Genomic DNA, 13,756 nt, shown 5'->3' with positions numbered 1-13,756 from the left:
CAATCCACTGCACAGTAAAATATACAAATGATTACCATGAAATTACCTTAAACCATCCACCATATCATCTTATACCTCTGATCTCCACGTGGACAAAGCCAAATACTTTGGGTCCTTTCTAGAAGCATTTCCCCTCAACTATTGTGAATATTTTTTATGAAAAATGTATTTGATGAGACTTTTCTCATTAACACCAACAGCATGGGACTTTATTCTCAGTCAATGAAACTTTGGGTGCCTCCTCACAAATGTGTCTAGTTTCATGGCAGCATTATCCCTAGTTAATGATTACCAAAAATGTTCCATTTAAAGACTCAAGCGTCAAGCTTCCAAAGTTCACTTTAGGCTTAAGCTTTCCATGCTGGTATCTGCATTAGGCTGATTTCAGTTTTCAGCAAAGCTAAGTATTCAAGAAAACTTAGGTGGAATGCATTATCAAGCTCATTTAAAAAAACTTCTACAATTACTTTAAGAGAGGCTCTGTGCTTTCCCTTTATATGAGAGGACTGAGTGGAATTGGAAGTAGAAATTCCTCAACATAGCCTGTGTTCTAGAGACTTTAACACACAAAAAGACACGACATTGTGTGACAGGATATTAGGGTTGCTATCACCTTCTGCCTTTTTTCATATTGTAATGATTCCTTGAATCTTCCTACTGTGATCTGGCAAATAAAAAAAAAAAAAAAAAAAAAAAAAAAAAAAAAAAACCCAAAAAACCAAATCACAAACAAAAATCCGAAAATGTATCTTTTTATTTCTTCTGGGAAGTGTCTCATGCTCTGCAACACTACACAAAACATTAACATGTCCACTACACCAGCATTGCTCATGGTCCCACTTTCTACTGAAGCTGAGGATTTTTGTCTGACACAACACAGCATCAGAAGGCTACGAAAGCAAAGAAAACTGTCCTGCAGAAAGGAACACACACTCAGAGGCAAAGCAGGACCGTGGTCCCTAGCTCCTGACCAGTGGGACATCCACTCCCTCTGCTGGGCATCCAAAAAAATCTCATCCAGGGCAATGGCCTGCACTCCTAAGAGCTTGACAGTCAGATTTTTAAAATTATCTTTAGTAACAGCAGAAATAGGTCAGTAATTAAGGCCTTTGAACATACAACCTGTGGTAAAATACAGAATCAGACAAGAAGAGCACATGAGGTCTGCAGTTTACAGCTACATCCCTGACAGCTCCTGCCGTCACTCGCTTAACCGACTAACAGTTCCAAACATTCCAAACCACATCCATCCACCCTATCCATCTTCTGGTGATTTCACATATGTAGTAAAGGGGGCGGGTGGGCTTTTTGTTTGGTTTTCTTTTAGTTCAAGATCCCCCCTTTACTCACATCTTCCACATCATGCAGAGTCTAACAGAGCATGGAGCCTGGGTTTGCACAAACCTGACTCTTTAAAAGGGTAACCTCTCATCCTGTTATTGGCTGCAATGCCTTAACACACAGAAACCCCCAGTTTCAGGGCTGCAAATGACAGTGCCATCCTGGGGTTTCTGCACCAGCAGAACTCACATCGTTCTGAGGATATCAGCATTCACTGAATCAAATCTATTCTCATCTCCCCAAGAAGCACTTGCAAAATTATAAATGCACACAAGAGCATATTTTATTTTCCCCCCAGTATGGGAATAAGCTTTTCCCATACAGGTATTTTTAATACTCTCCTCTACTGGACTGTCATCTTATTTCTCAAACTCAACACCCTTCACTCAACGTAATGACATTTGTATTGCTGACAGACAATGACTGAGGTTGCTTTACAAATAACCCAATCTAGGCTGAACTACAGAAGACCTATAGACATACAGCAAACTGCTTCTCTTCAGGATACTTGATCAGCTTTTCCTGAACAATGGTATCTAATATTGGAGTAATTAATAGCTGTTTTCATGTATTTTGTTACTTTTGTACAGGTATCACTGTATACCATGCTAATGAATCAGAGCTGTAGAGATAAAAGTCTGTGGGAATGAGCAGAGTAGAACAGTAACAATTATTTTGGTATTATATCACCGTTTCCCCTTTCCCTATCCAACCAAGAGATGACAGACTTTAGAAAAAAGATGCAAACCTAACTTTTTCTCAAGTAAAATGACTATTATTTCTAACTTTTAACATGAGAAATATAATATTTAGTGCTTCTAGAAAATGGAAGGGCTTCATATAATAACATCAACCGTTTCAAATTTCCCATTTTGTATACTGCTACCACTTTCATCATTCACCCAATCTCTTTGTATTCAGCAGAATCCTCACATACAAGTATCAAAAAGCAGTGAGGGGTGGTGGGGGGAGAGATGAAGTCCATTCCTTAATGGAAGGACAAAACACTTGTGCCTTTTAGAGAAACTGTAGTCATAAAAGGGTCAAACCTACAAGTATCACAGAGAACTTTCATTATTATTTGGTCATTTTAATGTAACTTGGAAAGTACCTCAAGGAAAAACACACAATTTGAACCGGAAATTTTAAAAGCTGCAGGATGTAAAATTGATGGTATAACAGAAAATCATTATACCTTTCTCAGACTGCATTTTTGGGATTGAAAATGTGTAGAGATTTTGTTAAATAAATCAGGTGGGTGAAATTTCAGAAGCAGTTGGCTTTACTGAGAGACAGCAATTTAGAACAATGGGCTGCCTGTCAGGTCTTGTTATTCAGTGAGGTTCAGAAAGTGCCTAGTGCCACCTATTATCCAGGGACTTCAGGCTGAGCTTTAACACCACGTATCAAAAACCAGAAGCCAGGCAGTTACAGGAGCTGCAAAGCACCATCTGCCCATATGAATTCATTAATCCCTAACAAGTTCAGAGTCAGTGTGAAGCATTCTTCCCCCTTACTGTCCCTACTTTGTCAGCTAAACCCTAACAATGTTCTGATTTGCAAGAGAGTTCGCACACTCCAGCCCAAAGATCCTTTACAAACCCCTGACTGACACCAACATGTCCAACAATGACCCTGGTCACAGAAAGCCAAGGGGCCTTTTTGTGTACAGAGAAAGCAGGAAAACTGACATCCTAATAAGAGCACAACAGCTGAACATCACTCCTTATGCAGTGATTGTGTCAAAATGTTACTGTGAAAGAAGCAGAGATGCAGAGCTGCAACACAGCCTTAACACCAAAGTATTAGAATGTATTTAAGGCAGTGGCTAGTAAGTCCTTTATTGATCAGCATCATTAGTGCCTCCCAATATTTTCCAGAAGATGTCTACAAAAGCCAAATAAGGGACTGGTCTTGATCTTTTTCTCAAGTTTCTAGCAGTCGAGCAAGGAAGCAGAGGGAATCTCTCCTACTGAGCTCACCACAGCCCAGGAACAACTCCCTTGTCTACACTTCACATTCTTGCTGTGTAATACAGAAGATGAGGTACATGACCTTTTGTAGTGCAAACAGAGGGTGCATCAATGTCCTTTTCTGCAGTTGCCCATTGGCAAATCCCATGCTTAAATTAGGCTGAGGACAGAGCACAAGGTTTGTGCTGAGCTACAACACCCTCTCAGTTCTAACAACACACAGAACTCGCGGTTTTGTCCCAAGTAGTTTGTAAAGCATCCCCCTGGATGCACCTGTGCAGAGCAGGCTGACAGAAGGTGGAACCAATTCAAAGGCAATTCTGGATGAGATATATAGGTATGAATGCACAAACAGAAGGGCATGCACATACATGAAACAGAAAGAGGAACAGTTTAAATTCTAGAAAGTTTTCGGCATGAGTGACATAAACAGGGAAACCTAACTTCATCTGCTTTGTTGATAGATATTTATTTTTTTCATCCAAGAGATTTGTGAGGTAATACTGAAGCATATCTAAAAAAAAAAAATGCTAGTTTAATTAAACTTAATTACAATAATGAATCATACTAGTCTAATATATTTTGGACTAGTGTTAAACACAATGCTTAGCCATCAATACTTGCAGTAGATATTCAGACTTGACAAATTAAAAGTAGCCAGGCATATTATATATATTAGCCTTTCCAGTCAGAAATTCAGACCTTTAGTACACCTTATCAGATTCAATGTCTGATAGAAAGATGCAGACATTTGCCACTTATTTCTTATTGCAATTTCTTATTTCTCTCTTCACTAAGCAATGCCACATTCAAAAAGAAAACAGAGACCCAAAACATTATTAATGCAAATTACACGAGCATTGCAGTGTTTCTACACAGAATTATTTTTGCATATCTTGTTGGCAACTTCACGTATCCAAAATTCAATCACAGAAAGTGCAATTCTATGCAGTAAAGAGGATACTGGGAATAGTAAAAAATAAGTTATTTTATTGCATAAACCAAAACCCCCAAAATCTATACATAAAGTTCAAGTAAATATTTCATTACACAAATGATATCTATGCAAGATGGAATTAACGCTTAGCATTTATATGTTCTGTTCTACATTTAATCAAAACTTAGGAACTTAAAGCATTCTTCTACAGTCTAGAAATCCTTCTTTCCCTCTGCTTACACATAACTGTTGCTACTCATGAAGTATAAGCATTCCAGGAAAACTTTAAGCCTTCAAAAATTAGCATATCCCAAACAAGAAAAAAAGAAGGCTTACATATAATTAAGAACAGCAAAATAAACATTTTTAATGACTTGATTCACCGCTGGTATAATGGTATTTACCATGGCATTACTTTACATGTAGGAATTCGATTTGAAGTGACAAAGAGCATCTTGGCAAAATCAACTTCTGAATGTTAAAGAACAACCATTAGCACCTAACATGAATAGAAATATCTTACCTGAAGTCCAGCATTGTCTGCCTGCCCTCCTTTAACCAACTGGGAGATGAAGAGGCCACAGCTGAATTCCACTCCACCTCTTACACTTAATCCGAGCCCTTCAGGATCCAATCGATCCAATCTCACCTCTTTCAGCTTTCTGCAAAAATGGAACACACTTGAGTGTTCAGCTGCATAACACCTTGTCTCAATAATGTTTCATATGCAAGTTAGACATTATTTTTCACTTATATAATTTAGGCATAAAAAGCAAGTTCACTGAAGTTTGGATGGATGTGTGTTAGCTAAACTATCAAGTTTATTCATATGAAAAGATATTTGCAATCACTGAAACTGCTTTTAGAAGGTTAGAGCGATGAGATTTTTCTATTATGAAATTCAAGAAAAATGAGAAAATATTGGTTTTGACTCCCTTGCTTTGCTGTTACTAGATTAAACCACTTGGCAAACAATTTAGGTACAGTACAGATAGTTAGCAGGTAATTTAGGTACAGTACAGGTAGCTTGCCAAACAATTTAGTTACAGTACATGTAGCTGTACTTCTAGCAAATACAGCTAAAGTAAAATAACTATGCCCAAATCTACACAGATGGACAATATTTTACTCTGAATTTACCTCAGTAAACTCAGTATTTCTTGTTTTTTATTTAAGTTAACTGCATTGTTTTGTTGCTGTTCTGCATTGTCTCACCGTGATCGTTTGGGTGTAAGCTGATCATATTCCACCTGGTGCTTTAATGGGATGAGTGGGCGGATAGCATCGAACAGAGGCAGCCTGCTTGGCTCATTAATCACCAGTTTTAGGTCCCCCACAAGCACTGGGAGATTCATAGACCTGCAAAAACACAGTGACAAAACAAACACAGGTAAACAACACACCAACAACAAGTTTCATTTTATAAGTTGTTGTGCACATGGCTTCAATATTTGCATGTCCTTTCAAGCTACCAAAAGAGATATTTATGCAGATACTGGTTTGATGAAAGCACACTAACCCCTGAGAAAGGAGACCTTCTGTAAATAAAGAACATTTGCTTCAAAACATGTGAAGTCGTCTATACATTCACTTAATATTTTAAGGTCATGCACATCACATTCATAGACGGCATCTCCAACTTCAGTCTCAGAGTACCTACAAGATTTATGGAACCATTTGAAAATAACTTTACAGATTAGACCCACCTGCCTAATGGATTTTTGTTTCTCCATTAGTTAGGGATCCTTGTAAGTAAATATAGGCTACAAGCTCTCTCCTTCCCTGAACTTAAGAGTACTGACAAATTGTTTCAATCCAGGACAAAAAAACTATCCCAATATTCAGCAGCTAGAGCAAACACTTTAAGTTCCAGATTTTGATCAAAATCAAATTTGAAGGATGATTAACTAATCCACAAAACCTACAGAAGTTAAACTGTTGTAAACATCTCTCTCATGAGAGCTAAGCAAAGTGGTCTCCTTGAAATCGTCAGCACTGAGATGGTTATTATGTACAAAATATACTTTGTTGTACAACTGCAGGAATGGAGGAACAGCTAAGGTTCAACAGAGCTATTCCTATAAAATATTCAGTTAAACTTTTCCTGTATTATTTACTGTTCCCTTTCTTTAAATTTACGTTTCCTGGGATGCAATATTTCTGAGGTATGGGCACTGAAAATACAGATCAGGAATACCTATGCAGAATTAGAGGTCAAATACTTCTGGAAGTACTATTCACAGTGAAGCAGAAATAAAATGCTAACTCCAACAGCAAATGCACATATTTTTGCTTTGGGATATTTCATCATGTATTCCCAGGAAGTGATACATCATCATTATATGTTCACAGAGATATTGAAAATTTTGCCCAAGACATTGCAGTTGTGGAAATTGAAGAAAAGTTGCCGTATGCATTGTTAATTTTGTAACTGTAAGAAGATTTTAAATAATTCAGACCTGCTGAACCAACTGGCTTTCCAAACAACAATCTTTATGAATGAAAAAGCAATTAGACAGACCAGAGTGAAACTGAATCAGATATGCAGCTGAATACCCCCATAACTACAAACATCAGATGGAAACTTATACATTTCACTCAGCTGAGAAGCTTTTAATTACAATATGAATGGAAACAATGTCTTTAAGAGCCACTTGCCTATGATCAGTGGAAAATATATTCTTATCTTCTCTGAAAAACAATGGATCATGGGCTGATGTAATTTGCAACTAAACAAGTCTGAGGCAACTGTGGTTTAAATCAGTTCAGCAAAAGGCTTAGTAACAGGCCTATCACCTTTCCAATTTTTTACCATTGTGTTGTAATAAGCCAGAGTCATTAAACATGCCAAACAAATTCCGAGAGTATATTTTTCCAGCTTTGCAAAGGACAGTTGCAAAATTTTGATCTGAAGAGTTAGCAAAAAATCTTTGAAAAGTGATGTCAGCGAAAAAATTTGTATCAAACAAATAAGCACTCTTTGGAAATATTAATGAACATTATTAGTGCTCTCTTCCTGTTTCTAAGAACAGCTTTATCATGCAGGAGCCTCCCCCCACACAGCCCCAGATATGAATCTACCAAACTCTTATAAAAAACTGCCAAGTCATAAAACCCAAGTAACTTTATAAGTGATTACAGACATGCTGCTTCTTTGCCTGCAGGTTATGCTTCAAAACCACAAGATTTCATTAAACAAGATAAAAACCTCTCATTTCAATTACTTTTCTAGTAGCACATAGACTATTTAAATAACTGTGAATATTAATTCTTGAAATATAAAAACATTAGTAAAATTTCACACCAAGATGTATAAAGCTAGATCTTACTGGTGGTACATCCGCAGCACGTCATAAAGGTAATCCTTCTCCGCTTCATTGTCAATTAATAGATTGACCTGAAAACCCAAGGACACTATCATTAATCTCTGACTTAATAGCCCAAATGCTGAACATGAGAGACTTCCACAGATTCTTAAGCCACAGAGTAAAAGTTCCATTAAGGAAAAAGAATTTTTTAAAGATAAATATATGTTTGCAACAGAGCATTACCTCACAGTGTCACACTTACAATGAGACTATCTAAAATTAGTATGACAACAATTAGACAAGGTGGTGAATCCTGATATACTCTGTATGCTAGATTTCCCCTCAGCAGTAGTATTACTACAGTAATATCATATTTGTCTTACCTGATAATCACTGAACTGCTGAATAAATGTCTTCAGAAACCTTTTTGGCCACTCATTAATGTAGCACATGCTGTCACAGATAAAACCACCGCGTTGAGATACAATCTCTGTGCTGTCGTCCAAACCACCGATTTCAGGAGCTCACTTATAGCATTATGCAAACTGCTACACCTCTGTTCATCTCTGCTCCAGCTCTTAACTGATAGAACTTGCTAGTTATTCTTTCCTCCCCCACTAATAGTACCTTTACTTAAACCAGTGTCATATTACTATGCCCGCTCTTGGATAATGACAGTAAATTGAAGCAAAAGAAAACCAAACCCAAATTCTTACATGAGGAGTTCAATTTATATTCAGTGATAGTGAGACCTCCACTAATCCTGATTGTAGTGAGAGGTCACATCACATCAGTTTTACATCTGGACAAGCCTGATGTTTAGGAAAGCAATTTACATCTGACCTAAAGGGTAATATTACTGTGACGTGAAGACTGAGAAGCAATTTGCATACTTAAACAAAGGCCCTTTCTTTCCAGGTTTGCAGTAGTTTGTATTATGTTCTAAACTAAATACATGCTTCATATTCCTTTTGTCCCACTTGGCTCTCTAAAGCCAGCAAGTCTTCACATACCAGTGGTTTTCTATTACTTGTACCTCCTGGCTCTCTAAAGCCAGCAAGACTTCGTATTCAGGTGGTTTTCTGTTACTTGTCTCCTCTGGAAAAAGACACTTCCAAAACACCTAAAGGCCAGAAAGCTACATGCAGGTCAAGATTGCTTTACAGTTATACCAGTGAATACCATTTATTCACAGTGAATTTTGGCACACATCGCATACAATCTGTCTTAAAAGGAAATAAAATGTTTGCAATCAAAACTTCAGCAATACTCTGCACAGACTTGAGGCAAGGCTAATTGTGAAAGTAAAACTCAAGGTAAAACTAATTCCAGCATCCATTTTTCACTTCCCTAACAGGTAAAGTACAGAGCTCAATTCCCAATGCCAGCTAAGATACTGTATGAGCAGTGCCTCACAAAGAACATTAAATGTTTATTAATCCTACTCAGCAAAGGGCAAAACCATCATCATCTCTTTTTTCTGACAGAGAAAGCAAAGATTAAAAACATTCAATTTTTCTCCTAAAATGATTGCTGGTAGATGCATCCTCATTTCCTCTCAGAAAATGGAGGACTATATCTAAATTCTGCTATTTCTTCTAACAAAATATTCAGTCTGTTTGACTCCTGCACTTCTCATCCTACACCAACAACTTCCTTCTCATCTGAGCAAACCCAACACCCGGTGATTTCTAATATATTCAGAATGCTACAGCTGGGTTAATAATCCTGGGCCACTCCTACTAATAGGTCATTCTCTTCCTGCTGCCTTCTCTTCCATCAATTATCACTGCATCATAGCCACCTGCATTTCATGCCATTTTCCTAATTCTTTAACTCCTTGAGGTTAAATCTTACTGGAAACATATGCTTTACCTGGACTTATCATCAGCTTCTAAAAACTGGCTCTAATTTCATAAATTCTAAAATATCATCCCTCCACTATATAAAAAAATAAATTAGCAGTGACATGGTTTAACCTGGATCACAGAAATATTTTAGGATCTATTTCTCAAGAAAATTACTGTAGAGTCATGGGATAGGAGATTTCACACATTTTAAACCAAGGATATTTTAGAAAAACCCTCTGGGCACAGCCCTGGACAATAGGCTCTTGATGGCCCTGAGCATAGGGCTGGGGCAGACAGCCTCTAGGTGTCTCTTCCACCCTCAGTGATTATTTAAAGAGTCTTCATAGTAGTTGTATCATTGATAATCCTAGAATACAGAGTTGATTATGCTCCATTTCTCACTATGTACACTGCACTGTTTTTCATAGAAATTTGTTGTCATCTTATTGTAGGATTTCCATACTATTGTCTCCTAATGGCAAAAGTTCCACACCTTCTGGGTGTTTTCTCGTGGGCAGCTCCTCAGAGCACTGACTCCTTCTCCTTCACAAAGCAGCCACTGACCCCCGACCCAACCCAGCTCCCCTCTCACCCACCCGACTCTTTTAGAACATCTTCTTCTCACTGGTTACAGCTGTGGCCTGGTAAAGCCAGGCCTGTTCCTAATCTTTGCTAATTGGCCCAGCTGCAACTCCTTAGGGGTAAGATTACTTTCTACACTATTTTCTTACATTCTATCCCCCTACAGAAATGAATAAAAAGTCATCACACAATCTGCACCTACATACATAAAAAAATGAAGTCTGTCAAGAAGTCTACCTAAGTTTATTCAGTGGAATAGAAGCTGTGGGGAGGAAAAAACACTTTTTTTGGTGTGGAAAAAGTTCAGATGACAATAATTCAATATGTTAGCACTATTCCAATCTGCCAGATTTCAAAGAAGAGTATGAAGTCCTGTTTAAGCTAGCCAGATTTTGGAAAACTATTGAAGGAAAGGGAAAAACTGGTTCGGATATATAACATATTTTACATTGCTGCTTGGTTGACAAGGCAACTGAATAAATTTGCTAAGAAAAAAGAAACTAAGAAAAAAAAAGTTAACTAAGATAACTGCCATTAACTGAGAAAATTTAGATCTTGTAGTGAGCATCTTCACTGGTATGTCACAGAAAAAGTAAGCATCCAAGACTGGGTGCTGCAGAGGTCACTAGAAGCAGGATGATGCAAAATGAAAAAAAAGAAAATACCTATTTCAATGTCTTCTAGCTCTGATAAAGCTGTCACTGATACCTGCATCCCAGCTGTTTGCAGCAACACTGACAATACATCTCACGTTGTCAGGGGTGGGGCTTGAATGATTTATGAATTATAGCAGCAATGAAAGGGAGAAGGTTTAAAGTTCACGACACCCTCCTAGAAACAAGAGTCTTTCCAGAAACGTTGCACAACCCACTGCTGAGTTATACAGTAATAGGGAGCAAGGCAGAAACAATGTGCTCGATGTCTACAGTCATCATGATTGACTATCCAGGTCCTTAATGTTCTTGGACTCCAATTTGACATACAGAAGGTTTTTTTGCACTTCCTCTAATTCATCCTAACAATCCTTTGGTTAATGTGTTTATTACCAAGTGGCAGACACTTCTATAAAACATTACATTGCTTTGTGGAAATTGCGTGTCCTAGCTGATAAAACAAAAAAAAAACCAAAAAAACAAAAAAACAAAAAAAACCAAAAAAAAAACCAGAAAAAACCAAACCAACCACAACTTTCTTCACAAAACAAAACGATCCCCACAGAGCATTACAGAAAACCTTAATCTGAGAGAGTCCTAAGCGGCTTGGCAAAAACATCTTTTACACATGCAAACTATTTTCCTCCTCCTTTCCTTAATTAGAGCTTTCTGAGCATTCTTCGCTCATACAATTTTGCGCTCTGCCGAGCACCTATTTAACCGGATAAATGACAAAACGACAAAACGCCAGGCAGCCGAGCGGCTCCGTGTATCAAGCGCGTTTGCCCATGAGCGCACAACCGCGCCGGGGAACGTTAAGGTGGAACCGGCGCGGGCCGAGCCCCGCCGGGGGCGCGCAGGGCTGAGCGGGCGCCGGGGGCGCCTGGAGCCGGCACCGGCTCCAACGGGGCACTAAACACAAAGCAAACTGCTCCAAGCCCTGAAAAAGCTGGTACATTGGGGAAGGCTACTCTTCTCTCTCTCTCTTTCTAAGGTCTTTAACCCATCCCGTCCCCGGAGGCTGCCACCCGCGCCGGTGTCAGGGCAGTGCAAAGTCCCCGAGCGTCTCCCTCCCTCCCTCCTCGCGGCTCACCGGGGCACAGCCGTGCCCGGCCGGGGGAGCCGTGCCGCCCGCAGCCTCCGTGCCCGGCCGGGGGAGCCGTGCCACCCGCAGCCTCCGTGCCCCGGCCGGCTCCGCCGCCTCACCTTGTGCCGGAACTCGCGGGCGACGCGGCGCTCCATGGCGCGGCTGCGGCTGCGGGAGCGGTGCGGGCGCTGCGCGGGTGCGGGCGCTGCGCGGGGCGGCTGCGCGGGCGAGGCCGCGCCCCGGGGCGGTGAGAGGCGCGCCCGCCTCCGGCATCCCCGAGACCGCAGGGCACGGGCAGCCGGGCGCCGCTACCCGCTCTGGGCTTGCCGGAACGGCCGAGAAAGTAAAACCAAAATAAACATGCATCCATACACGGCCCCTGCCCCGCGGTGTGCTACAAGGGCATTTAGCTCCCATACCAATTTCTCTCCTCTATTTGTAGGTATGCATGCATGTCAGTAACTCTAATAGTTAAGGAAAGCACGAATATGTGAACTTTAAAGCATATTAACACCCGGGTTAAAAGCAAAACAATCAAATAAAAAACAATCTAGGCCCAAACAAGCAGAAAAAACCTGCTTCAATAAATTGTTGTACGGCAAATAATCTCAACTTCTTTGTTTTTAGGTAAGCAGAGTGAAGCTAATGCATCATTGTCTAGATCAGACTTCCCCCAGCCTTTCCCACAATGTTGTTGCTTACAAATACAGCCTCTGACGTGGCTGCTGTGAGTAACTGCACAAGAATCAAGCTCAGAGCACCTGAAGAGGAATCTATTTTGGACTAATCTCTTTCATACTTTTTTGTCTTGCTGGTTCTTCTCCCACTTTCCCTGCTGTGGTTCAAGATCATAGATTTCCTCAATCAGGAGGCAGTGAGTGGAAGACACCTGCTCACCCAAGTCTCTTGGTCTCCTCGCAGAATCACCTTTAACCACATAACTCCAGAGAGAGCAGAGTTTACCTAAGGACAGATAGCTTAACCTCTCTTCCTTCCAGCCGACTGGAAACTTGTATGAATACATATAAAAGCGTGATTTAAAAAAAAAAAATCCATACTGCCATAAACGCCCATGTGTTCTATTTTATTATTTCTATGAGATAACTTTTGTAAGCTTTATTGGCTCATTAGAAATTGCTCTTAGCCTTTTCAGATGGTTTTGCTATGTTGGAACATTTCAGCCGTATGTACACTACCCATTTATCATATCAGGTGTCAGGAATACGAGAGGAGTGCATATTAAGCCTGTATACAGAAAAATAGAAAAATACAGTTGTTTTCAGAAACCAATTTGCTCTTAAAATTGCAGCTATTAATACATAAATCACTTTTACCCAGGTTCCAGCACCACACAATACCAAAAAGCTAGTTTCTCCACACAGATATGGAATTAAACACAGAGATACAGAATTTCTGCCATGCACATGCAAAACAAAACTATCCTGTATTTGAAAAGAGAAAGAAGAAAACAAAATTTTTTAAGCACGCATTATAACCCATGCATGTCGAGCCTTTAAATTTACTTATAGTCTAGAACAATCATTGATATCTATCAATCATTTCTAGAAGGCTTTACAGGAATAGATCTTATCCAAGCTCAAAGCTATGTACATTTGAAAGAAAGTAACTGGCTTTTATAATACAGATAAACTTCCCAAGAGTCAGAAACTCCTCCTCCATGTAGTAAAGAATTGTGAAATTGACTTCACTTGGTGATGTGCAAGTTGCTCCGAATCATCGTGTAAAGGACACAGTGCAGGAAGGATGACAAACTTGGTGGGCTGTTAGTCTGCTGTTACATGAATTCCTGTGCTCTACTGTGTGTAAATACAAAGAAAACAAATCCACAAAGCTAACTCATGCTCCAAAACTGGAAGTAAACCAGTTAATTTATGAGATGGTTCTGAAGTTTTCATTGCTTCAAATGCACCATATATTAAAAAATGGTGTAATTATGACTGTTTAATATTTTTAGATAATGAAATCTTTCCTAGCAAGAAATCGAATTGCATCTAAATTGGTTCT

General features: G+C 39.4%; 1 protein-coding gene across 4 annotated transcripts in view; it reads right to left on the bottom strand.

Annotated features, from left to right (window-relative positions):
* The window catches only part of USH1C (USH1 protein network component harmonin), a 47,727-nt gene extending 35,701 nt beyond the window's left edge, over positions 1 to 12,026 (bottom strand). For 2 of the 4 annotated variants that reach the window (XR_012580870.1, XM_014266773.3), the window contains exons 1-4: positions 11,851 to 12,020; positions 7,581 to 7,648; positions 5,467 to 5,610; positions 4,775 to 4,913 (exon numbers count right to left, since the gene is read on the bottom strand). Coding sequence is in view for 3 of the 4 variants with exons in the window: in XM_014266773.3 (XP_014122248.1) it covers positions 4,775 to 4,913; positions 5,467 to 5,610; positions 7,581 to 7,648; positions 11,851 to 11,886 (387 nt within the window). In the remaining variant the exon portion in view is untranslated. Of the gene's footprint in view, positions 1 to 4,774; positions 4,914 to 5,466; positions 5,611 to 7,580; positions 7,649 to 11,850 lie in introns of all 4 variants that reach the window. The other 2 variants (XM_074543364.1, XM_014266774.3) reach the window with 2 other exon arrangements.
* Positions 12,027 to 13,756: the final 1,730 nt, after the last annotated feature.

Source organism: Zonotrichia albicollis, chromosome 6 (genome assembly GCF_047830755.1).
Source record: "Zonotrichia albicollis isolate bZonAlb1 chromosome 6, bZonAlb1.hap1, whole genome shotgun sequence".
Classification (NCBI taxonomy): domain Eukaryota; kingdom Metazoa; phylum Chordata; class Aves; order Passeriformes; family Passerellidae; genus Zonotrichia; species Zonotrichia albicollis.
Note: the sequence above shows the minus strand (reverse complement) of the source record. Positions and strands in the feature narration are given on the sequence as shown.